General features: G+C 36.5%; 1 protein-coding gene across 2 annotated transcripts; it reads left to right on the top strand.

Moving 5' to 3' along the window:
• Positions 1 to 8,645: 8,645 nt before the first annotated feature.
• Positions 8,646 to 25,885, top strand: LOC137751394 (E3 ubiquitin-protein ligase FANCL-like). Of its 2 annotated transcripts, none has more exons than XM_068525979.1 (4): positions 8,646 to 9,019; positions 9,866 to 9,909; positions 11,070 to 11,132; positions 25,807 to 25,885. In XM_068525979.1, exons 1-3 carry the CDS (start codon positions 8,646 to 8,648, stop codon positions 11,129 to 11,131), a joined length of 480 nt encoding a protein of 159 aa, XP_068382080.1. In that variant the 3' UTR covers position 11,132; positions 25,807 to 25,885. The 2 variants fall into 2 exon arrangements, with proteins under 2 accessions (XP_068382080.1, XP_068382081.1); XM_068525980.1 differs by lacking the exon at positions 25,807 to 25,885 and adding an exon at positions 17,702 to 17,785.
• The last annotated feature ends 1,252 nt before the right edge of the window (positions 25,886 to 27,137 follow it).

Here is a 27,137-nt window from a genome sequence, read left to right as displayed (position 1 = left end):
GAAGGAGGGAGGGAGGGAAAAAAGGAAGGAAGGAAGGAAGGAAGGAAGGGGAAAAGAGAAAGGAAGGAAGAAGGATTTTCTTTTTTAGAGTTTTGAAAATTATTTTGGTGACCAATAGATATGTAGAAAAGGGGAAATAGAGTCAGAAGAAACCTCATGAGCAAAGGCATGAGATGTAAAACTCAAGGTAATGGGTGGAGAAAGCTATATGGAAGAATATACATGACAGGAAAATAAAATTGAAGGAAAAGTTTGGGCAAGTTGTAAAGGACCAGGAAACCAGATTCAAGAGTCTGAATTTCATTGAGAAGGTGGATCACTGAAAATTTTTGAGCAGGGATGGCTATATTAAAGTAGCTTTATGAAAGCAATTTACAGTTATGGGTAGGATGTATTAGAGGAGTGAGAGTCTGGGGAAAACAGAAAGAAGTGTATTGCAATACTCAGAATGAGATATAATGATGAGTTGAATTGGGGAAGTAGATTTGGAATGGAAAAAAAAAAAGAATAGACTTAAGAGAAATCTCAGGGAAAAGAATTGCCAGAGGTTGGCAATGGATTGGAAGTGGAGGAACAAAATAAGAAAACTGGATGAGTTAAAGAGTGGTGGTATTATTAATGGACAATGAAATTCCCAGATAATACTAGTGTAAGATGGTTAATGACGAATACAAATTGGGATACATTGGGCTTGAAGGTGTTTTGGGAGATGCATTTGAAGATAGCTAACAAGTCATTGGAAATTCATTCCTAGAACGCAAAGCGAGTGACCTTGGCTTCAGAAATAAATTAGGGAGTCATCTGCACAGAAATGGGAATTGAGAAAGCAATGTGGATGTCTTTACGGTCCATCATCATGAGGGTATGAATTTTATCTAAATTACATTTTATCACATTAATATCTAAAATGTGCTAGTTCAAAGCCCTCATGAGATTATATAAGAATTCAGCACTTCTCGGTCAACTCTATGCCCTTATTTTAGGTGTATGTAGGGCTGTTTCACATTAAGAAACATTTATTCTGTATTCTTTTGCTCTAACCTCTTGTTGATATTTACTTCCTACAAGCTGCCTGAGGGAGAAGATAGACCAATATTCAGAGAAGGTCAAAAGGAATTTTTCAGAGTTCAGTATTGGAGATGGCATGATCCCAACCAAGTTCGACAGTGTAGCATTGCCTAAGAATGTCTGAAGTGAAATAAAGGATAGGGTCAGTGGCAGTTTTAAAAACATGAAACCATGAAATCGTGGTGGTAGAACCATCATTAAGGTGGATATGGAAGTCACCAAGGACTTCCTGAGAATAGTTTAAAGACAAAAGTTGCCAGCTGCTAAAATCAACATGGATGGTGTGTAATGTGTCCTTAATATTTCAACAATGAAACTGGATAAAGAATGAAACGACTGAATAGATTTTGAAAGAACTACATGAGGAATAACCTGGAAGTTACCGTGTGGAGTAAAGATTATATTTCCTCTCTCCCTCCTTTTCTCTGTCATAAAAGCCAACATAATTCCACTTGTGAGACAAATCTAGTTGCTGTGATTTCAAAAAATGGAACTTTATGATATGTAGAGCTCTATTTTTTATACCTTTTATGTACCTGGTAAGTGCTAGCACATAGAGATTAGCAAATATGGGTTGAATTCATCTGATCCAGAGATAACAGTACACTTATAATTCAATATAAGGCAAAAATAATTTCTAAAACCCAAACCCAGAGGATGCAAAATAGAGGGTAAAAATGTCACAAAACATTCAGTCTTACCTATTATTCATAAGCGCTCCTACACTAAGACAAGCTCTTCTCATTTTCTTAAAGTAATAATTTGCAAAATTGTGATTTAAAGACAAATTAAAGGGTTTGTAAGAATGGCGGTAGAAGCCCGTTTTCCATAGGGCTATGGGCATTGTTAGAAGTTTGGATTGTTAGGCTTATCAGATGTTGAGCATCTTTTGAGTCCCTGTGTTGTTAATCAAGATAGATGGCAGACTAGTTAATGCTGTTGTTAGTGAGACTGTGGCAAAGATTAGAAGGTTATCAAACAGATATAAACAAGAGTTCTAGGATTCCTATCTAACATATGAAATTAACAGCTAATAGGTATCTCTCTTCAATAGTTGATTTGATTGAGTGCATGTGGATAAAAGTCAACAAGTGAACAACTTGATTGTCTGCTGAATTAATAGAATGGAAGAACTTTAAATGGTTCTGAAAGCTAATTTAATTCAGAAACCTCAGTGAGGTTCCAGCTCTCTTGTGAAACTGGTGAATAAAATGTTGGCAATTCATTCAGAATAAAAATGTGAGCATTAGCTTCCTCTGTTCTTGAAATAAAAATTGGTGTTTAAAAAAATTTTTTTTCAAGGAGAGAGCATTAAACTTATGAATATGTCCATATGATCCTATGAATAAACACTGAAAATTAAAATAAGGGAAAACTGCCCTTTGAATTTGTCTTAAGTTTAGTCATTTCTGTCTCAATCTCCCTCTGCATTTGTCTTCCCAATTTCTTTTATTTATATTTCCTTCCCTAACAATTAAAATTGTTCCTTTTCTAGGCCCATTTAAATTTCAATTGCCAGGATGACTTGGGTGTTTTAACGCTTGGTCGGCATTTATTAGATTCTACTGAGGTTTATTCAAAGAATACAGAATAGAATAGACTATAGTATTTGTCCAGACTCACCTCAAATCACTTTATCACTATGCTCTAACTACCCTGGCCTCTCTGTTTCCCCCCAAACCCAAGCTGCTATCCTCTTGCTTATCCTTAGGGAAACTGTATGTTCTCCTCCCTCTAGCTCCTTACCTGCATTTATCCTGGACAGATTTTACTCATCCTTCAAGCCTCAGGTGAAATACGTCTTCTTCAGGAAATCTCTCCCTAACTGCCCACTCTCCACCAGCTCCTGCCCCAAGACTCATACCACCTGCTTTTCTTCCATATCATTTCCCACCATCGTACTTAGCCAAGCTGTCAAGAAGCAAATTGTGGTTTAGAGCCTCTCTCCTCTACCAGATTATAAGCTCTCTGAAAGCAGAGGTCATGTTATTCTCATTAGCTGTGCCTAGCAGAGTGCCCGGCCCATGGAGGGAGCTCAGGAAAGGGCTGTGTTGAACGAGTTACAATAGAGGAGAGGGGAGAAGCTCCAGGTCATTCCAGGACAAATCCAAATCCAAGATCGACCTCTGATTTGGAGTCTGCTAGGGCCCACTTGAGATCCCTTCTAGAAAACAGGTCAAAAGTCAGGAGTCTACTCAGTTTGAACATCTCCCCTATATCAGGCTCCTTGCCGTGTCTCCAGGGAGCTTTCCACAAGAGAACACCCACATATGGTGGGCCTGCTAAATATGGATCGTATTTTTGATAAATTCCAAGCTATCTTGTACCTGCTCCCTTTCCGTATTTTTTTTCTATGAAAACCTGTAACTTGGTGTTTTCACATCCCTTTAGTTAAATCAAGCCTTTCTGCTCAATAAAAGAATAACACAGGCCAAAGTATAATTACCCAAAATTTCAAGGAGTTATTCTCATGCTAACTTGAACAATGCATAAGACATAATGTTAAATGGAAAAAGCAGTATTGGAAACTGCTTGTATTGTATGAACCCTGTTATGTCATTTCAGATATCAATCTCTTATTAAAAACACTGAGGAGAAATACACAAAAATGTCAACTGTGGTTATCTCTGAGTTGTGAATTTTTGCATCATCTTTTTCTTTGTTTTTTTGGTATTTCCCAAGTTTTTCTTGATGATTGTGTAATATTTCTATAATCAAAGAAATAGTTATTTAAACTTATAGACAAAGCTTAGCACATAGACTTTACTAGGTAAAAGCTCATCCGCTCCCAACTCTCCCTTTCCCTCTGAAGGTACCAAGTATGTGCTCTCAAGCACAATATCATATAAGTCCTGATAGTTTCCCATCCCATATCGTATGGAAAGAACATGGGCTTTGGTGGCAGCCTGCCAATGGTTTACTAATTTTATAATCTTAAAAGAGTTATTTAAGCAATCTCAGTTGCCTCATCTGTAAAGGAACATAATAATAATTCCATCCACTCCCATTTAAACAAATATCCTTGCATTTTCCAACAAGTGGCCAGAGGCACTAGTTCCATATCTTTCATGATGTTCCTAGGAAGGAATCTTCTGTCTGGAAATTGAGAGAAGGAGCATTTCTGGCCTTGGGCAGTAGTGGTATTAACCCTGCCTGGTGGAGTAGGAATAAGAGTTACTTTGAACATACAGACATTGAATTGAAACTCCACATCATGAACAGAAACCTACAGATCCAACATACTTAAATTTTAAGAAGGTTGTCAACACCTTGGTGGAGGACTAGCCATGGGGGTAAAAAGTGCTTCTTAGCAACAAAACAAAAAACCAAAATCACAAAGTTTTTGTTGTAAATGTCAGAGAAGGAGAACTTGAAATATTTCTAGTTAAAAGATTGTGGGTGGAGAAACCATTATTGCTAATTTTAAAATGTAGAAAATATGGTTGGAAGTCAATTTAGCATTCCATTTCATCTTTTTAGTCTCCCATTATTACTGTCTTGTTTCATTGACTATAAATGTCTTCTTTTTTTTATAAGAGTTTTCATAGTTTCCCCAGTCCTGTTTTCTTCACCAGCTCTTAAATTCCTTAATTGAAGATCCTCTAATCACAGATGTTTCAGTAATTTTCATGTCTGGACAAGGCAAGCTTGGGATTTTTAATTAAATAAACAATTAATTAATGAAATAACAACAACATGTATAATGTTTAATGTACCAGCCACTCTTCTAAGTGTTCTGCAAATTTTCATGAAACTCCTATCAGATAGCTACATAATCCATGTCTCAAGTGAAGAACTGAGACTCAGAGGTTAAGTGACTGGCCAAGGGCACACATCCAATAGAGTCTGGAACAAGGATTGGAACCCAGTTGTTCTCATTCTACAGTCTGTCAACTGTACTGTCTTTCAAATAAGGTGGGGACTTGTTAGACAAGGGGGCCTTTTAAAAACATTTACAGAACCTTAGAATGTTAGAGCAAAAACAAAACTAAGAGACAAAAATCTAGTCCAACACCCAAGTCACACAAGGAACTAATAATATAGAAGTCATGTGAAAACCCAGGGGCAAGTCTACATGATTTTAAGTAAAAACATTGGTCTTTTATGATAACCAACACATGTATAAGTCAAATTTCATTAAATTGACACATATTTCAGATATTCTAAAGGATTTCCTGTTCAAAGGACTCCTATCATAAGTCTTTTTATACGTAAAGATTTTTTTTGGCAAAACAAATGCCCATAATTTATTTTTTAAAGATTTTCAAAACATCTAACTTAGGTAAAGCAAGGTAAACCTGAATTGAATTACTTACAATATAATATTTTATTATAAAAATCACTAAAGTACAATTATTATAGATCATTGACAAAGGTGTGATTTTAAAAATATTTTTATTAAAAATTTATTTCTTATAGAATATTTTATTTATATACATATTCTAGCTTAAGTCCAAATCCCATTGACATTAACTCAAAAATACTCAGCTGACATCCTTTCCCAAAAATAAGAACCTGAAACCTTCAATATTAATGTCACTAAATTAGGACAACCCCAGACAAGAGTGTGCTAGTACTCCCAAAGTTTAGCTGACTCTCTGAGCCAAAGCAATCAGAAATCATTCTCCTTGATTATTCTTTCCCCCATATAAGGTTTTTACATTTGTTATAACTTAATAGATCTTACAAAACAAAAAATTATGTATACAAGTTGTTAGACAAGAGATGTGTTGCTGGGCTTCCCTGGTGGCACAGTGGTTGAGAATCTGCCTGCCAATGCAGGGGACACAGGTTCGAGTCCTGGTCTGGGAAGATCCCACATGCCGCGGAGCAACTGGGCCCGTGAGCCACAACTACTGAGCCTGCGCGTCTGGAGCCTGTGCTCCGCAGCAAGAGAGGCCCTGACAGTGAGAGGCCCGCTCACCGCAATGAAGAGTGGCCCCCGCTCGCCGCAACTAGAGAAAGCCCTCACACAGAAACGAAGACCCAACACAGCTATAAATAAATAAATAAATAAATTTAAAAAAAAAAAAAAAGATATGTGTTGCCTTCATCAGTGAATACTTCAGTACACTATAATACCTGTATTAATTTAAAAGAATATATTCTGATACCGCTCATTCCCAGAAATGTCATTATATAAGGCAGAAATGCATGAAACATAGCACTCAATAAGTCTTACTCACAATAATAATAGTGACATGATTATTATTATTATCACCATCATCATAAGTCGTACTGACATCATAAGAGGTTCTCCAAGGTATGGCTTCCTTCCCTCCTAAGGATCTTGGGTACTCTCTTTTTCCTTCCACACAAGGCAAGCTATGGTTCCCCAAATCTCTTGGACAATGGGAAAAAGGAGATCACCCTTCTTTGGGAAGAAACAGTGAAAGTGTTCATTTTCCATGTAGTACTGTAAGAACAGTAGTATCCTCTTCATAGGGTTGATGTGAGAAGTAAGTGATGCACTTGGGGCACGCTCAGAAACACACTAAGTGAATAGTAAGCACTAGACAAGTACTTACTATTTTTATAACTATTACTGATGAGCAGATATAAAGAAGGGAGCCCCAAATCCCTGAATAAAACTCTTTTTTTAATATAACATTGTTTTCAGAGTCAAATTACCCATGGAACAGGATCTAATATTGGGCATACCAACTGATACTACAATTTCAATTATTGTTGGACTACCTCTTCTATCCTTACTCATTTGTTTATGAAGAAAATGGAGGCTCTGATGTCTTTGTTCTTCACCATAATTTTTCTATATTCAAAACATGGGTAACCTTTTTTATGTATTGCTTCCCTGAGGATAAAGGTTAACTTATTTATAAACATATAATGCTTCAATTCTAGTCTTCCCATCTAACTTGACCTTTTATTCCCACAAATCATCAATAATATACCAACAAACTAGCTTTTATTGAATGACTATCATTTGCCAAGCTCCGTCCTGGGCATCTTGAAACACTTGTTCTCTAATTCTTACTGCTGCCCTGTCATGTATCATTAATGCCATTTTACATAGGAGAACAGAGAGGTACGGAAGAATTAAATAATTTTCTCAATATCACACAGTGAGAAAGTGATGGGCTCTCTGAGCCCACAACCCAGATGCCCTTCCCTCTAACACACTCCTGCACAGATAGAACACAGGTACCGCTACCTCCTTTATGGGTTCTCAGAATGTTCCTGATGTATGTGTAGTAAGATCAACCTGGTCATCAGCGAACGGTTTCCTTAATATCTATGTTTTCTGAATGTTTGCTTGCAAAATGAAATGGACAGGAATGAGTTACACTTATGATTCCTATCTCAGCAAGCAGTTGCTGAAACTTAGGCCTCCTTATAGCAGTTCTTAGTGAATGTGAGGTGAGCGGAATTAAACCCAAATGATGCTACACCTGATGGAGAAGGTCTCGTAAAGCATAACCTGGGAGTGACAGCGAAATCAAAAACCAAGACAGCATCTCTGCCCCTACATAACCTGTTTTGTTTTGTTCTAGAGCTGTTATACCTATTCAAACCTTTGCATTAGACTCTCTCTGCATAATAATATATTTATTGAGTGGCCCATGTGGGACTTATTATTTTACATTAAAAAAAATTATTCATCTTCCACCATATCTCAGTAAAGGAGATGTTACTATTGCAGTTTTTGCCAGTAAAAAACTGCAGCATGTAAGATACTGGCCTAACATCACATATCTACTATGAGGAAGAGCCTGGATTCAATTCCAGTCATCTGACCACTAGGCTGTACTGAGTATAAATTATTGCATATTACCATTTGCTATTTAAATCAAAATAATATGAGCTTTGAACAAGATATCCTACCTCCTTTCAGCTGAAGGACTATTGAAGACCATCTAAAAAGTTCTCAGTAAAAAGAAACAACAGCAACTTGCTTCAGACAGGCTAGAAAACCAGTTAGAAGGCACTGCTTGGCCTTCTAGTTTTGAAAGGCCAAGTTCCACTAAATAAAACCTTCACTTTGTATATGTGTGTGGAAGTGATTAGTCATTTAATACTGGAAGCTCTCTACCTGGAACACATTTCTTAATACACTTTTTTCACATGCATGATGTCTTTCCACAATTTATTGCCACATTTTATTAAACTCTTGTTACCTAGCGTGTAATTGGAATCATCACTGATACATGAAACATGAGTATACAAATCTGAAACAGAGTGGAGGCAGGTCAAAGAAATAACAGCAAAGCTAAATTTTAAAATGGGGGGGAAAGACACAGGCTGTAGTGCTATGAATTGCGACAATCTTTACCAGTCCAAGGCAATTCCCCCCAGAAAAATCATCTTACACTCTAAACCCACACAAACTAGATCCTCTGTGAATAATAAATGATGGGCTAAAATTTTAGTTTTTAAACATTAAAACAGTAAACATTTAAACATTAAAACAGTTTTTAATATTTTAATATTAAAAACTGACTCAACTTCCCGCCAAAGGCACGGGTTTCCGCCTCTCTGCGCCCTAGGCACAGGCAGGACTGCGCATGTGCGGGGCCCGGCGGCCGCTGGTCCCCCGGCGGCTCCACGGACCGAGAGCCATGGCGGAGACGGAAGCGAGCTTGCTGCGCCAGTTCCCGCTGCTTCTACCACAGAACCGGGCGAAAACCGTGTATGAAGGATTCATTTCAGCTCAGGGAAGAGATTTCCATCTTAGAATATTGCTGGCCAAAGATTCACAACTGAGGAATGCAAGATTACTATGTAGTTGGCAGCTGAAAGCAATACTTAATGGATATCATCACGTAGTGCAACAGAGAATGCAGCACTCTCCTGATCTAATGAGCTTTATAGTGGAGTTGAAGATGGTTTTGGAAGTTGCTTTAAAGAATAAAAAAGAGCTGTATGTACTACCTGCTCCTCCCCAGTTCTACTCAAGCCCTATTGAAGAGATAGGAACTCTTGGTTGGGATAAGTATGTCTATGTTAAAATGTTTTAGAAATGCCTTTCTCTTACGCATTTCAATTTAATATATTTTCAGTTTTAGCAATTTATTTTGCACTGTTTTTAGTCAAAAGTGTCATGTAGTTAGAGTATCTGATCCTTATTGTGGCTGTGAATTAAAGGTATATCATCATAAAAAAACTGACCTACAAGGTAGCATTCTAAATATAATTTGGAAAAAAATAACATTTTTATGTACACAGTAAATTAAGATGTTACCATATTTTCACTGAACATATAACATTATTTTATTTTTTCTTTTAGTGAGATATAATTGACAAATAAAATTTTTACATACTTAAAAAAAAAAAAAAACTGACTCAAAACTAAAAGAGAAAGAAAATAGGCAAATCACCAACAATAGATGACTTTACATATGTTGGCTGTTCAGAAATAGAAATTTTACCAGAGTCAAATATAATTTAACTTCACCTTCTGCTTCATGAAGCTACTCTGGTTTCTCTCAGTGTCCTGGAACCTGATTTGATAAACTCCAACTTGTACCTTTGCTCTGAAATGTAATTGTGTCTATTTTGGGGTCATCATTCCTTTCTGTGATCCTAGAACAACATTTGGCACAGTGTAAAACCAAAAAAATGTTTTATGAAAGAAAAGGATAGATAAATAGTAAAGCCAGAAGTAGAATTTTTTAAAACTCTATTAAATAAAGCATTAGGGGCTTGTTGGGATCCCATGGAATCTTTCACAAGGAAAATTAGGTCCTAAGCTCCTTTTGTGAAATAACTGTCTCTTTTTTCATTTCAGTCTTTTAGAAGATTTTTCTGAATTTGTGTCCTTCTCTTCTTTCATCTCCAGATTGCAGCCTTATTTTTACCCCAGAGCATTACATCTGTTTCCAGGTATATTTAAGGGCCACACTAGAGATTTCACAGTAGAGATACTATCATCTGTAGACAGAAAATATTACATTTATTTTAGTGGGAGACAGGCAAAGAACAACAAAAAAACAAAAGAGAGAAAATAAAGAACTTTTCTTAAAAGTCCTATCATAATCTGGCACAACTATTCCTATTTTCTAATTACCGTGTTTATTACTATAATTGACACCAGAAATATTAATCATTATTCATTACTTAAACATGGCTAAGTATAAATTATTATATGTTATTATTATTACTAATTGCCAATCCAGGTATATATGACGATATAGAATCAAAATTATTTGTCAAAATTATTTAGTACACAAAATGAAATGTGTATTTATTAAATCAATTTTATACATACTAATTAAATCCTTTAATAATTATTTTCCCAATTTGACCTATGAAATAAGGACGCTTTTAAGTCTTCTAGTACTATGTTTCTGATTGTTATTCCTTATATTTTGACAGCTTTTCTGTTTGAGTTATATATCAACCATTTTTATAAATACGATGCATAAGTCTATATTGATGTGGTTTGAATGCTTACCATAAGTCGGTTCATACATAATTTTCTATTCTTGAGTTTCTTATTTTGATTCCTTTCTCATTTAGTAAGACATATTTTGAGTAATTCTTTCAGAAAAGGACATGTGAAGTAAATCTGATTGTCTTTCTATTACCTTCACATCTTAACAACAATATGGCTAGATATAAATTTCTTGAGCCACAAACTTTCCCCTCAAAATTATGTGAACTTTGCGTCATTATGTCCCAGCATTTAATGTTAAGGAGAAGACCAGGCAGGCCTGAATTTTCTACTTCTGTAGGTAACTTTTTTTCCTGGGAATCTTGCCAGATTCTTTTACTTTGTGGTCTTAAATTTTTTGGGATATGGTTAGATAGTAATCTCCTTTTCCTAACTTTGTACACAGAAGGAGGTTTCATTCCACATACACTCTGAGGTATTTCTTTAGCTTCTTTTATTCCATTTATGGGTTTTGCTTCTGTTGCATTTATTCTGGATTCATCTTTAGAAACATAAGTTAACTTTAGCCTAAATTTCTATTCTCTGTGCTCCATAGCTATAATCTTCTCTTTAATTATTGTTACTCATTTGAGTTTCTTCTGTCTTCTAGGGGACTTCTTGTGCAGCACAGAGGAGAAAGAAAGCATAATGTGTCAGGGAAATGCCAACTAAGGTAAGCAGGTTCCAGATCATTCTGACCATTCCTTGCTTTGCTCACAAACTGGAACTGCAGTATAAGCCAGTATTTCTGAAGATGTGTTCCACACCAAACTAGTCCTGTGAGACACCCCATGAAAAAGAAACAGCTTCCATATTCAAAAAGTTTGGGACATCTTGCATATTATATCCTTCCCTTTTTTAGCAGTTCACAGCAAACATCAGCATTAAAACCTATTGTATGGGATTAACAGATACACAAAACTATATATAAAATAGACAGACAACAAGGATTTACTGTATAGCACAGGGAACTATATTCAATATCTTGTAATAACCTACAATGGAAAAGAATTGGAAAAATATATATTTCTATATATAACTGAATCACTTTGCTGTCCACCAGCAGCTAGCACAATATTGTAAATCAACTACACTTCAATCAAAAACAAAAAACAAACAAAAAAAACTATTGTAAAGAAAAATGCTTACTCTCAACTTGGAATTTTCCACATTTTTAAAAAAATATATACTAACAGTTTATGGCAGTTATTGGAGTAAACTTTGGGAATTGCTGTTGCCTTCAATGGGGAGTCACTGAATGGCTTTTATCAGGCAACAGACATCATCAGATTTGCATTTATAAAGATTACACTGAATTTTGTGAGAATAAGATAGTAAGGGCAAAGCTAGAGAAAGAAAAATCAAGTTAGCAGTTGTTTTCATAACCCAAAGCAGAAACCTAACTATGGAGGTAAAGTCTGTGGATGTCCTTTACTGTCACTGGGGAACCTTAAAGAGGGGGGAAAAAACCCTGTCATTTGGGGCTTACAGGGAACAACAAAAAAGCCAGCTATGGATGCTTTTTCTCTGTCTGTGCCCAGATATTACATAAAGCCCATTTCCAGGAGAAATGTGACCATAAATTTAACCTTCAATTTTGTCTCTTCGAATTTCTTCCAGCAAAGAATTCCAGCACAATTCTAGTTGTTTTTCACTCCTTAAATTGGATAAAGGGCAATTTTGTCCTTTGTGTGTTCTTTTGCCATTTTCAACTACATTTTTTCCTGAATTGTTCTATCCATTTTTCTTTAAGAGAGTTATCTTATTTTTGTTCTTGAAGAGTTCACTGCTTTCTTTAAAGGCAGAGCACTGTCTGTGGCTAAATAGCCCAGGTCACAGAGATGACTAGATCCATTTTATTTTTCTAGTCAGCTCTGCCAACTCTTTTCAATATTACTCTGGCTCCAGTTGATTTATTTTTACTCTCGATACTAAAAACCTGAAAGTTTTTCTACATAAAAATGCTCTTCTTGCCACTCCCTTCCAGCCAGGCTTTCAGGAAAATAATCAATGCATACATCCTAAAAAAGGGTTATGAAGAACTATTAATTATTCCTGCCATACTGATTGCATTTCATTACTTTTTCATGAACTCCAATTCCGTTTTACCCATAACTTTATAATAGTAAATAAATTCCTTAATACTTATACTATGAACAAAGAGTAAAGGAATTGAGTAATTTTACCTAAATAAGCCTATCATTATAACATGCTGATATTAGGAAATTTGCCAGTGGTCCTGAATGTCCTAACCAGAATTTAGGACAGTATTTAGACTAGAAGATCCATTTTTTTAAAAAAATTGGAATTTCTTTTATTCTGACCTGCCTTTGCAGAAAAAAAAAAGGGATCCAGTCTAACCTCCCAAAGAATATCATAAACTGTGAAATCTATGACTAGCAGTCACTCACTCTCCAGTGGTCTTCCCTATTATTGGTCAGGCCTAACTGCTCTTCCTTAAAAGAGTTGTAATCACCCCCTGCTCTATCCCACCCCTGCCACCATTGCAACATCAACACGAATGTTTACTAACCACCCACCCTTTTAAAGGTTCTTTTCTAGGCCCTTTGGATAAGATAAATGTTAGGTTTAACATTTAAAAGCCATGAGACTTTGATGAGTTTCTTTTCCTAGTTGTATATTTTCCTGTGTTTTAAATGGAGAGGATTCTACCGACTACTTCCACAACCTGTGCTGGGGGGTAGAGGTTCTTTTGCATTGGGTCGTCAGGGGAAAGCCCTCTTTGAAAAGATGACATTTGTACCGAGAACTGAAGGAGGTGAGAGGGTAAGCTGGGCAGCTCTCTGGAGGAGAGGCATTCTGGGTAGAAGGAACAGAAAGTGCAAAGGCACTTTGAGGAACAGCAGGAAGACCAGTCAGGCAGGAGCAGAGTTTGTGCACGAAAGCATTGAGGGAGTGACGTCAGAGATGTATAGGGGACCAGACTGTGCAGGGTCTTGTAGGCATTGAAGGAATTTTACTCTGAATGAGATGGGAAGGGAGTCAAGCATTTTGATAAGAAGAACAATTAGTATTCTTTCAGAAAACTAGAAACAACTCCATATTTTAGCAGGAAGGGATGTATGCAGGGAAATTTGTGTTTACAGAATCATTGGCAGGACTGGAGTAATGAAGATCAGAGAAGGTTGCTGCCAACCAGTTCTTAGGTTCATGACTAACTTTCAGAGTCGTTCAGAAGTTATGGGAATTGAAGGAACAGCTGGAAAAATGCCAGCATGGAAACAGGTGATTCAAAGAAGAATCCCTGAGGCTCCTACAAAATCTCATGTCTTTCTCTACTGTGCTAGAGGAAAAGTGCTATGGTTTCTGCTTCCATCCCACCTTCCAAATCTCTAGAGTAATTTTCTCCCATTGTTGACATTTGATCTAGAATTCCAGTGGCAGGAATTCTGGGAAATAAAGTTTCTAGGCTCCCAGCTTCCAGGATACAGGAGAGACTATGAAAAGTAAGAATGGTTCTAATGAACCAATAGATAATTCAGTGCAAATAACATAATCAGACTTTTTTTATTGGAGTATAGTTGATTTACAATGTAATGTTAATTTCTGCTGTACAGCAAAGAGATTCAGTTAAATATATATATACATAGATTTTTATTCTTTTCCATTATGGTTTATGAATTCAGTTCCCTGTGCTATACAGTAGGACCATTTATCCACTCCATGTATAATAGCTTACATCTGCTAACCCCAACTTCCCACTCCACAAGTCTGTTCTCCATGTCCGTGAGTCAATCAGACTTTTATTTTAAAAGCATCTCTCTGGCTTTGGTGTTGAGAACAGTCTGGAAGAATAAAAGAGTGGAAGCTGGGAGATCAGTTAGAAGATTGTTGTAATAATCCATGCAAGAGAAAATAGAGACTAGGACCAGGCTATTAACAGTGGAGGGATGAATGGTGATATCCTGGTAATTGAAGGTAAAACAACAGGATTTTCTGATATATTGGATATGAGCTAGACAGAAAATTAGAAATTAAGGATGACCACATTTTTGACCTGAAGATCTGGAAAGTTAGTGTTTCCATGAACTGAGATCAGGGATGCAACAGATGAACGGGTTGGAAGGGGAGAGGCAGTCGGACACTGGAAATAGAACAGTGGTTTCTAAATTTGAGCCTGCGTGAGAATCACCCAGAGGTCTTGTTAAAACACAGATGGCAGTGCCTCATTTCAAAAGTTTCTAATATAGCTGCGATGGTAAGTGGGATTATTTCCTTAATTCCTCTTTCTGATACTTTGTTGTTCGTGTATAGAAGTGCAACAGTTTTCTGTATATTAATTTTGTATCTGCAGCTTTACCAGATTCACTGATGAGCTCTAGTAGTTTTCTGGTGGCATCTTTAGGATTTAGTAGTCTGGAGTAGGGACTGAGAATTTTCTTTTCAAAAAAAGTTCCCAGGTTATGCTGCTGCATCCCAAGAGCCACATTTTGAGAACCAGTGTTTTAAAGAATTGATAAGCATAAAAACTTCCTATAGACTTTTTTTTTTAAAGGTGTATGGAGAAAAAAAAATCTACCAAAAATTATTTTATCTTGCTTTTAATAAGATGGAAATACAGCAATTGTGGTGTTGCCTTTGAATATCGGAAAGGTAACACCACTCATTAGTTTACCAGTCTTCTAAATGTGGGCCTTTGTGCCTCAGACACATTACAAATGAGTACATGACTCTACTATTGCTTACATTGAGAAAGAAGACTTGAATATTTGCATTTGTTTTGCTTCAGAATTTTATATTTTCTCCTGCAGCAAGAGTAAAGACTAAAAGATTAGAAAAAAGTTTACGACATAGTTTTCAATAATGATAGCACTAGAATTAGGTACACATTTTGCATTTTATATCATTGAATTTACACAAAATTTCTTTGGGGAAGATGTTAACATTCCCTCTTTAATGATGAAGAAATTAACTTTCAAAAAGGCTAAACAATGTGCCTGAGTTTATATAGCTGTTAAGCTTTAGACCTTGAATTCATACATAGATCAGGCTGATGTTCAAGTTATGGGCTCTTTTCATTGTTTCCCAAGCTTACCTGATGATACAATCATCTGCAGTGCTTGTTAAACATACAGAATTCTAAGCCCACCCTAAACCTAAAGAACCAAAATTTCCAAGGAAGGATCGAAGAAATCTGTGAAGTTAACAAGCACCCAGGTGACTCTTGGCATAGACGGGTTTAGGAAACACTGCCGTCCTTCTTCTCTAGAATGCCTAGGTCAAATAAGTACAGACATGGAGGAGAGAAGATGTAGAAACTTCTAAATTTTATCTCATCCTTGGAGTATTAATTTTTAAAAGGTAATTAATAAGAAGTATTATAGTTTTTCCCTTCCAACAGCTTTTGTGTAATGCTAGGCATTTCTGTATACAAAATAATTAACTTTTCCAACTTTCTTTAAACTATTCATTTTTATTTTTTATCTGTTGCTCAGAAAATATAAATGTTATGTTACCAAAACAGCACAGACCATAAATTCTATAGATGAATTTAAATTTTAAAAGAATATAGTTGCTATTAAGGAAAGAAAAAAATCAGTGGAAGTCATCACATCTTTCATGAAGCTAATGGAATTTTTCAACAGCACTGAGCAAATATTGTACCAAAATTATAATTCCTCATTGTTGGAAGACTGGACTGATCAAAGAAGTTCTTGGTCTACAGAGGAAAAATAAATTCCTCAGTTCTAAATGTACTTCTTTCTTCTCTGTAAAAGGGAATTATGTTCAGACTAAAATGGATAAAATTAATATCGGTAAGCCCAAAAGAGGTGAAAAGAAGTTCACAAAAAGATTTCCTGATATTCTAAATAAGTTGAAGTCACTTGTTTTACATTCCAGAGAGAGAAGGGGAAGCATGTACTGGTGGTGATATTTGTTGCTTAGAAAGATCCCAGAATATTTAAGACATATAAATATCATTTTAATTTTCAAATAAGGGAGTGAAAAATGGGAGGATGGACTATACAAAACATACAGCAGTGAGTTGGATGTTAAAACCTGAGCAAGAGTCAATTATAAATCATAAAGGGATAGATTTTTTTTTAAAGATCATTAAATGGGTCACTAGGGTCCAAAATTGATTTTCTTAAGACCTATTTAAGTAAAAGTAACTTTTTTTTCATTGTAGTAAAAACATAACATGAAATCTACCCTCTTAAATTTTTAAGTAAACAATACAGTATTGTTAATGATAGGCAATATTTTGATCCACAGGTCTCTAGAATTTATTCAACTTGCATAATTGAAACTTTATACCTGTTGAACAACTCCCCACTTCCCTCTCCCTCAAGTCCCTGGCAATTACCATTCAACTTTCTGCTTTGATGTGTTTGACTATTTCAGATATCTTATATAAGTGAAATTATGCAGTATTTGTTCTTCTGTGACTAGCTTTTTATTTAGCATAATGTCCTCCAGGTTCATCCATGTTATTGCATAATGCAAGGTTTTCTTCTTTTTTAAGGTTGAATTATATTCCGTTGTATTATATACCCCATTTTCTTTATCCATTAAGTCATTTATAGGCATTCAAGTTGTTTCCTTATCTTATCTTGGTTAGCGTGAATAATGTTACAATATACTTGAGAATAAAGATATCTCTTTTGAGATATTGATTTCAATTCTTTTGGATAAATACCCAGAAGTGGGATTGCTAGATCATATGGTAATTCTATTTTAATTTTTTGAGAGACCTCTATACTATTTTCCATGGTGGCTGCACCATTTTATGTTTCCACCAACAGTGCATAAGTCTTCCAATTTCCTCCACACCCTCACCAACACTTATGTTTTGTTTTGTTTTTTGTATACTAACCATTCTGACAGGTATGAGGTGATATATCATTGTGCTTTTGATTTGCATTTCCCTGATGATCAGTGATCTTGAGCACATTTTTATTTATCTGTTGGCCATTTGTATGTCTTCTTTGGAGAAATATCTCTTCAAGTCCTTGCCAATTTTCTAATTGAGTTAAAAGTAACTTTTTTTTAAGTCTCACAGATAGAATTAGTAACTTGTGGAATCATAAAAGTATAGTACATGTAGCATATCTGAGTATGACCAAAGCTTTTGACAAATTCTCTTATTAATCTTTATGGAAAAGATGAAGAAGTGTTCACTGAATGAAGTGATAATTATGGTTATGTAACTTACAAAAAATATGCTAATAAGCCTAAAACAAACCAATCTTTTTATATATGATGTGGATGAAAATATAGATGACCTGTTCACCAAAACTGGAGAGGACATGAAACTCAGAAGAACACGAATTGTACTGGTGCCATAATCAACATCTAAAGAGAATCACATAGGTTGAAGTGAAGGACTGAAACTGAAAAACAACAACAGCAGGAACACACACATAATATTTAAACGTTATAAACATCAAGGTTTTCATTTTGAACATGAAATGTTTCCTTCAAAGAAGCAGAATCGCTATGCGTGACCACAAATAATGAATTTAAAATAGGGATTAGACTTTATACAGTCATGAACATTAGGGAAGAAATCTGATCCTGAACTCACTGTAGGTCAGCAGAGAAGCTAATCAGAAAGAAAAACTATAAGTGAAGAGAGGAGAGTGAGGACAAACCGGAACTTGCTTATGTTTCTTACCACCTGCAACTCAGTGACATGGATGATCTGCCGAAAGAAGTGGGTGCCCTTCTCCGTGAAGCTGCACGTTCACCTGGGCCAGAACTATGTGAAACTGAAGGAGGAGATTGCTCAGTGGGGGATGGAGGAGTAGATGGCACCAGAGGGCGTCACAAAGTGAGTTCACAAATCCACCCCAAGGCGCATGAGCTGCAGTGGCATCCAACACCCTCAGGAACCTCAAAGCATAAAGGCTGCTGCTTTACTGTTCCTTCCACGTATCACACAATTTCACTAAAGGAGCCATGTAGTTAAGGGAATTCTGAAAACTATAGTTCCAGCTTAGCTCATTTGAATGTCACAAACTCATCACAGTCTAACTCTTTTTTATTTAGAAGTTCTTTTTTATTTAGAGGTTAAATAAACCTCTTTTAACCTTATTTAACCTCTAAATAAATAGCAAAATTGTGCTTACACCTGACATGATGCAACTATCCCTCATACAACTGAAACATGCAAACTCTCTCAACAAAAAATGATACAAAAATGTCTCCTCATCCATTTTGGGGTGATGTCCTTTCTTCTTCTAGCTGAATGTCCCACTTGAATATCCTGTAACTTAAATACTGAGATTATTAACACAATTTATGTTAAATGTTAGGGGGATGAGAGAAGGGAAGAAAATAATTAATTTATAAATAACCTGATATATTCATCTCAATACAAGGAAGTAATACTCAAGAACTGTTTCTATACATCCTTCCCAATTATACTCCAACTATTAGAAATGGATCCTGTTTACATTATAAGTTGTAGTACTTATCTGAATTACAATTATTTGTTTATGAATCTCCTTCCCCACAAGATTGTGAGTTTCCTTGTGACAGAAACTATAAATGGTCCATTGTTGTATTAGCACAATGTCTGACGTGTGTTCAGTATATATCTGATGAACGCTGCATTTCTACAATTTTATTGTTAATTAAGTGTAACATTATTACAGTATTTCTCAATGAATGAAACACTGCTGACACAGGGCTTTTAGGTCTCTGACTATCAGAAAAGACAGAAAAGATGGGTAGTAAAAGCCAGGGTATAGAAGTGTGAGGACAGAAGCAACCAGCTGCCCATGCTCCATGCTCTATGAGTTGAGGAGCCCATGGATCCAACCAGCAAGAAAGCATCTGTTTTTAAAAGACAATGGAGTACAAGTGAAAAAACCCCAAAACACTAGGAATCAGAATACTCTTTCTAGCCTCAGCTCCCAGTTTAATTCACTGAGTGACCTTGAAAATTTTACTTAGCCCCTCTAGTCTTCAGTTCCATCTGGATAATGAGAACTTGAGGCACAGGATCTCTCAGATCTTTTCCAACTTTAATTCTATTATATATACAAAGGTCTTTTTTTTTTTTTTTTTTTTTTTTTTTACTTTCCTATTCTGAAATTTTTTGCTATTAGAACTCTCCTTCAAATTAGACCAAAACACTCAGGCCCTGACCACCAGAAGTCACTAATCCTTACCTGGGTTAGAATGAATGCTTTGATTAGAATATCAGATTCTCTACCTGTCAATTTGGAACTAAGGTGATATAGTAAGCTTCAAATTATGGGTTAAAGTAGAATGACTGAACTGAATCTACATAGATCCCAATGTATCCCATCCCAAGTTTGAATAGACAGGGTTTCACAATACATGTAAGAACTATGAAGGTCTAGGGACCAGTTGCAACAAGCAGACCCTAGGAGACCAGGAAGCATCTTAAAGCCATAAGGAGGAAAGCAGATCCTTGTGAAGTCCTCCAGCAAGACTTCTGGCCCTAGATTTTCTGGAAGTATATGCACATAGGTGATGAAAAGTTTGGAGACAATGAGATATTAGACAGAAAGTCGTCACCAAAAGATAGTGCCAGGAAGAGCCACCAACGTGGAGTCCCTATTAGGTATCAGGTTTTATTCTGACCTTTACAGGGTTCACATCCCATAATCTTCCCAATATCTCAATTAAGTTGGAATTGTGATTCCTTTTATAAAGGAGGAAATAAAAGTTAAATAACTTGCTCAGTACCGGGACAACCATTTTTACCAATCACTGACAAAGAAGCAAATACTTTTTCAATTGATTTAAAATTCATTGGAATGAAGATAAAAATAACAAGTCTTGAGAGAAAATCCCTAGACACCTCTTTCTCCCAGCTCACTGCTAGCAAGAGGCTCCCAAGGATGAGATTTTCTTCTGTTGGTCACTAGATTTTCTCCTAAGGTATTTGGCAACATAGTAATTTGGTTTTAGCTTTAAAGGCTTTATTTAAAATGAAAGATGTGATTGTCACTTCGCATAATTTTTAGTGATAAATAGATTATTTTTCCGGAGTATGGGGTGATGGCTAACCCTTGTCTATCTGGACTCGAATTTTTGAGGGCTTCAGTGATCCAACCCACCCTTAGACACCAGTAATTTTTGCCATGATTAGACTTCAGGCCCTTGCTGATTGGCCATTACCATGAAGTACAGGTATTTGCATGTGTGTGTACGTACATGTGTGTGCATGTACATGAAATACAAGCATGACTGTGGGATCACATTCATTTAGAAATTAAAGTTTACTTAAATTTTTATCCATACTCTGTGAATCTCTGCCTCTGTACAAATGTCCATTCATTTAGAAAGGAAAGAATCGACTCTAACTGCACCTCTGGAACTAGAGAGTATTTCATTTGACTAACACGAAGCATCTTTAAAAACATAATGTAGGTTTACATAAAAGTTACATTCAACTTATAAACACTTTTTGCTTTTGAGTTTTTAGTATCCCATCCATTGTAAAACAGAATAATACCTAGACAGGTAATAAAAAATATACAGTGGATGAAAAGGGCAAAGCATGTTCTCAACAGAGAAAGTAGGCTATGAAGCTGTTAAGACAAGAAAATAACCTAAACAGAAGACAAAAAAAGGCATAAGAGAAATAATAAAGAAACAAAAGGAAAGCCTTCAAAAGTATTAATCAGATAAGGATACCATGATGGAATAGGAAAAAAAAAAAAAAAAAAACAGTATAAAACCAAAAGTTAGTCCAGAATGAAGTCTTCCACAAGGAAAAAAGGAGCTTAAGGACCTTCCAGGACTTTGAAGACCTGGCCCTGTCAGATGGCTGGAGGGATGGAACGTACCCCAGATGCCTGCACTCTGAAACTTTCTGATGAGAGTAGCAATGTAAAGTATCACACATTTCAAATCGCCAGTGTTATAAACTTCTGCCTCATGAGAGCTGTTCACAAATACGTCCTCTAACAGGAAAAGCTCGCCATGAATCTTTCTTGCAGGCAGTGCACATTTTAATGAATGCTAACATGTTTGCAAACATAATGAAAATAGTATTTCCCACAGAGCAGTGTGAGATTATTTGAATAAAATATCTGCCTTTGGACATGAGACTCTGCCGATGATCGCAGCAGGATCTGTGCTTTATTGGTGGATTAGAAGCCACAGTGCGGTATGGACATGTGCTTTATGAGGACTGGCTGTGGAAACCTCTCACCTGCTGACATCTGCCCAGATTGCCACTGGTTTTAAATCTCTGCCTCTGAAGTTTAGGAGCTAAAACTTTGGCACTGCTAAAGAGCCATGTCTCTAAATGAGAAAGTCTCAGGAGGAGATGAAATTCAATACCAGGATTTCAAATATTTTATCATTGTAGAACAGAAACTGACACAAGAAAAGGAATACAATGAAAACGGCTGGCTCACAGGACCCCAACATAGTGAAAAAAGGTGACATTTCAATGATAAAGGAAGTACTACACCCTTGGGAAGGAGGAACACCTGTCTCCTAGCCATTTGCTTTGATGGGAAGATATCTTCTTCATTTTTGGGGAGCAGGTTCTAGATTCGATGGCTCTAATTCTGTAGGAGACTGGGTGTTTGCTAAAGGAAGATAGACGTCTAGGGGTATTTGTTTCTGCTAAAAACTGCTACAGACTGCAATCCACACCCCATTGGCCAGCAGTGGGTCACAGCCACACCTCAAGTGCAAAACAGGCTGCAAAGTGTCGTCTGGGGTGTGCTTAGAGAGCTTTTCGAACCCACTACACAGTCCTTGCTACACCCAATTAATTTGAAACAGATTCTTTGTGTGTTTCAGGAGAACTTGAACTATCTATAATACATGCAAATTAGTAACAAATAACAGTAATAATTCTGATGATAGATATCAGATTTTGAATACTTTCAACTAATCCTTTGATTCTCCAAAATTAGCATAAATTGAAGTATAGTGACAATGTACAATGCAATATACTCATTCAGGGCCAAAACCATGCCCATGTTGTTATCCACCATATCCTGACAATACCTCATCTGATAGATGTTTGCGTTCAAGAAATAGTTCTTGTATAAATACAAGAAAACTCTACTTTAGACTCAAAATCAGAGGGGCATACTCTCATCACTAGAGGTCAAGAAAATTTTTTCTGGGAAACCAGGAGCTACTTCTTTGGCTTGAGGGAAGCATAAATCTGGCTTCCATGTCTGCAACATGTCATGGGCCCCTATGCTTCCTAGAAACAAACGAAGCCTGGTCTAATGAGCTGAGTCCAGTAGTCTGCAACCATCATCTTAAGCAAGGACAGATAGCTGGAGCATGGGCTCTGGAGCCAGACTTCAGGATTTGAATCTGACTTTATCAATTTCTATCATGTGACCTGAGGCAATATGGTTAACTTCACTCTGGTTCAATCTCTCCATCTGTAAATTTGGGATAATAGAACCCTCTGCACATTATTTCTGGAAGTACTAAAACAATGAATTAATAGATGTAAAAACATTTACAAGAGACCCTATCCAATAGTAAGCATTCAGTAAATACGCACCATAAATGATGGCATGGACATGGCTTTGCAGAGGCTGAAGCTGAATCATAGGCAGGGTTGCCCCATCCGCAGTTTCCAATATTGACAAATACCTTTGTCAGATTTTCATGTTTTCAGAATTACGGGCTTGCGTTTAAGGTGAACATCCCTCTTTACCCATTTGATATCCACAGTTGTAGGAATAAAAACTAAACTTTAGAGAGCATTTACTATTTTCCACACAATTTTATATGCATTTCCTTATCGGTATTTAGGGAAGTTTAAATATTTGCTACAAGCATCACAGTAAATATGAGAGCTTTAACTGGAAGGTAGAGAATCTCATACTAGAATGTGTGTATTTTTCAAGGGTTGGGCATCGTGATTTTCTACAGGTCCTTGGAACTGACAGATACAGCACATTATCCTCTGCGTCCTCCACAGCACCGCCCAATGCACACATGCATACAGTAGGGTCTCCCTAAATATCTGTAGAATAGATGGATACATGGGTGGGTGAGTGGATGGGCAGTAACTTGATATATGAACGATGGCATGACATTCACCCTCCCTAATTCAGATACCAATACATTTCATCACAATAAATTCAATTTAAAAACCTCTGAGTGCCTTATACTGTGATCAACTCAGGAGCACAAATGGAGTGAGTAGCATTAACAAGGAGGAAGCCATTCTAAAACAATTTGGAATGTTTTCACTTTCTTGGACTCCCTGATGGTGAAGCAGGCACTTGATTGCTTAGCACACCTATCTGCTGAATATTCACACTGATGGAGGGGGTAGCGATGCAGAAAATACGTAACATCAGATAATCCAAAAGTCATTTACATTTGGCTCAGGAATGCTTTGCATAATAATTTTGCAGCTGATTGATCCTCTTGGGTTTGTTTGTGCTGATATTAAGGCAGTTTTCATTCTGAGAAAATACTGACAGGAAATAGTGGGGTATATGGCTAAACATAAGCATAAGAAAATCATTCATTTATTTATTCATTTATTTTATTTTATTTATTTATTTTTGGCTGGGTTGGGTCTTCGTTTCTGTGCGAGGGCTTTCTCTAGTTGCGGCGAGCGGGGGCCACTCTTCATTGTGGTGCGCGGGCCTCTCAGTGTCGCGGCCTCTCTTGTTGCGGAGCACAAGCTCCAGACGCGCAGGCTCAGTAGTTGTGGCTCACGGGCCCAGTTGCTCCGCGGCATGTGGGATCTTCCCAGACCAGGGCTCGAACCCGTGTCCCCTGCATTGGCAGGCAGATTCTCAACCACTGCGCCACCAGAGAAGCCCTATTTATTCATTTATCAGATCTGAATGAGTGTTTAGTTATGCCAGGCACTGTGTTAGTTTCTAAGAATAAAAAGAGAAATGAGGTATTTATAGGAGGGACATAAATAAATATAAATAAGAGTTAACCATATGTCATTTTAGTCCTCTGAATTCATATGTTATTGTGCTCCAGATTCATCTTTCTCTATACAAATACATTTATCCTATCTGAAACAAAAGTTAGCTTAGATATAGATGTTTTAAAACTCAGGTTATAGTATTTATTCTCATGAGGAATTAATAATAGCAGACACATATAATACTACTACATTCTAGGACTGTTCTAAGTGCTTTACGTATACTAACTAATTTAACTTGACAAAAATACCTACAAAAGGTAATATTTCTATCACCCCCATTTTACAGATGAACAAACTGAGGCTCAGAAAATAACATCTAAGGCAATAAAGTTTATAAGTGACAGATCTGGGATTTGAATCTAGGCAGCCTGGCTCTAGAACCTGCATTCTTTTTTTTTTTTTTTTTTTTTTTATTCATTTATGTTTATTTTTGGCTGTGTTGGGTCTTCGTTTCTGTGCGAGGGTTTTCTCCATTTGCGGCGAGCGGGGGCCACTCTTCATCGTGGTGCGCGGGCCTCTCACTGTCACGGCCTCTCTTGTTGTGGAGCACAGGCTCCAGACGCGCAGGCTCAGTAGTTGTAGCTCACGGGCTTAGTCGCTCCGCGGCATGTGGGATCTTCCCAAACTAGGGCTCGAACCTGTGTCCCCTGCATTGGCAGGCAGATTCTTAACCACTGCGCCACCAGGGAAACCCTAGAACCTGCATTCTTAATCACCATACTCTATTGCCCTCTTCAATCAGAATGCCAAATGGAATGAGACCTAAAGAATATCAATGATCCTTGTAGAAAAAAATTAAATTAACTCCCTATTTGCACCCTTATAAAAATTAAATTTCATTCATTAGAAAACTTCAAACATTATGAATGTCAAAAGATATAAATAGATTTCAAAGAAAAATAACAACATGCCAAAAGAAGAAATTTGCAAAATATGTTACAGTAAAATAATAATTACATAATAGGAAAGTGAGGAAATGGTACAAAGAATTCACAGAAGAAATTCAAAGGTCACTAAATCTTTAAAATGATGTTCAAACTAACTAGTTATCAGGAAATGGCAAATAAAAAAAAAGAATTGGCAAAAATCTAAAAGCTCAACCCCACTATGCATTGACCTGGATGTGGAGAAACAGGGACATTCATTCACTGATGTTCAAAGTAGAAATGGGTAGTATGCTTTGGAGAGCAATTTGGCAGGATCTAGTAAGTGTACACCCTGTTAACTCCTCATTTCCATTAACCTTGAGAGGAAATCTCACCTGAGAGAATCTCTTGAAAGAACACATATGCAAAGATATTCACTGCAGCATCGTTTGTAATTATGAAAAATTGTAAAGAACTTTAATACCCAGCACTAGGGAAAGGAATAAATAAAAGGAGATATTGTCCCAACATGGGATACTAACACAGTAATAAAGTAATGAACTTGTGCTATATCCATTTATTTCAACATCTAGATGCTCCCTGGTGGTCTAAGGGTTAGGATTCGGCGCTCTCAACATCTATATATTTCAAGACTACAATACAATACAAGACTACAATGGAAAAAATGCAAAAAGTTTAATACTGCACATGCACATTTGGAAAAGTGGAAAAAACAGTATACATGGATACAAATATATTTTTGGAAAAATATTAAGCAAGAACTGGAAGGACATATACTAAATTCATGAAAATCATTGAGACTGGATACAGGCCCAGGTGAACATAATTGAAAGATCAAAGGAAACGTCAACTTTGTCTTAGTTTTTCCAGAGAAAGGCTCACACCAATCAAAAAGAAATTTTTAAATAATCAGTCTGGAGTGACAGAAATCTGGTGATTTTAATATTAACCTGTATACTTTGTATGTTTTATATCGTTGGAAGACAAAGAATGAAGACAAGGACTTCCTTTTGGGTGATGATATTTTTATTTAAATTTGAAATGTGAACTAATCATCTACTACCTGGCACGTATTACTTTCTGCTTTTGATTATAACTGTTTGTATGCGTGCCTTACTTCTTGTATTGACCAAGCTCTTTAAAGGTAGAATTTAGGTTAGTGTCAGCTTTGAAGTTCCTGTAATTCACACACATGCACACGCACATACACACATGTACACACATATACACACGTCTGTACATATACACATCTGTACATATACACATGCATGTACATGCACACACACACACCCATTCCCACACATGCCGCTTACTCCTACTTTTACACAAAACCAAACAGTCCCTCCCAGTTTACTGAAAGTACTGTACTTTCAATAAACATTTACGGAGTGAATAAAGGGTTTGGATAAACTACTCTTTCTTTGGATAACTTGACTTGGAAATTTGTTCTGCTACAGCAAAGTCAGTTTTGGTAGAAATGGAGCAACAGGTGGTTAACCAATCCTGTCTCACTCAGTCGAATCATCTATTCAGAGGTTTTAAGATGCTTTTAGCAGTCGTTATTTTTTCAAATAGCATCTTACTTTGAAGCATAAACAAATAAGACATAATAGGAGAGCTTCTCTGGTTGAACCAGGAAAGCACTTCCATACCATTCCCAAACACATGCATCCCACAGTCCTGGGAAAAGTTCCAGAAAACCCTTATGATGCAACAAAACACCGTGTAAAACATCGCTGTATTTACAGTGAAATAGCATCGTGTTCCAAGGCACTGTTAGCAAATGGCTGGTGTAAGGACTGTTGATATTTTCCTGTGTCTTTTGCTGCTCTGTGCATTAACTTGGCCTTCCTTTCAGCCCCACCCTATCTCTCCTTTGAAACCATTGTCTCCTTGACATGAA

Source organism: Eschrichtius robustus, chromosome 17 (genome assembly GCF_028021215.1).
Source record: "Eschrichtius robustus isolate mEscRob2 chromosome 17, mEscRob2.pri, whole genome shotgun sequence".
NCBI classification, from domain to species: domain Eukaryota; kingdom Metazoa; phylum Chordata; class Mammalia; order Artiodactyla; family Eschrichtiidae; genus Eschrichtius; species Eschrichtius robustus.
Note: the sequence above shows the minus strand (reverse complement) of the source record. Positions and strands in the feature narration are given on the sequence as shown.

Bases quoted from the DNA above. Each gene is read 5' to 3' on its own strand.
- LOC137751394 (XM_068525979.1), top strand. From the start codon at position 8,646: ATGGCGGAGACGGAAGCGAGCTTGCTGCGCCAGTTCCCGCTGCTTCTA. The intron at 9,020-9,865 runs GTATGTCTATGT...TTTCATCTCCAG, and splicing joins GGAACTCTTGGTTGGGATAA to ATTGCAGCCTTATTTTTACC. The intron at 9,910-11,069 runs GTATATTTAAGG...TCTGTCTTCTAG, and splicing joins AGCATTACATCTGTTTCCAG to GGGACTTCTTGTGCAGCACA.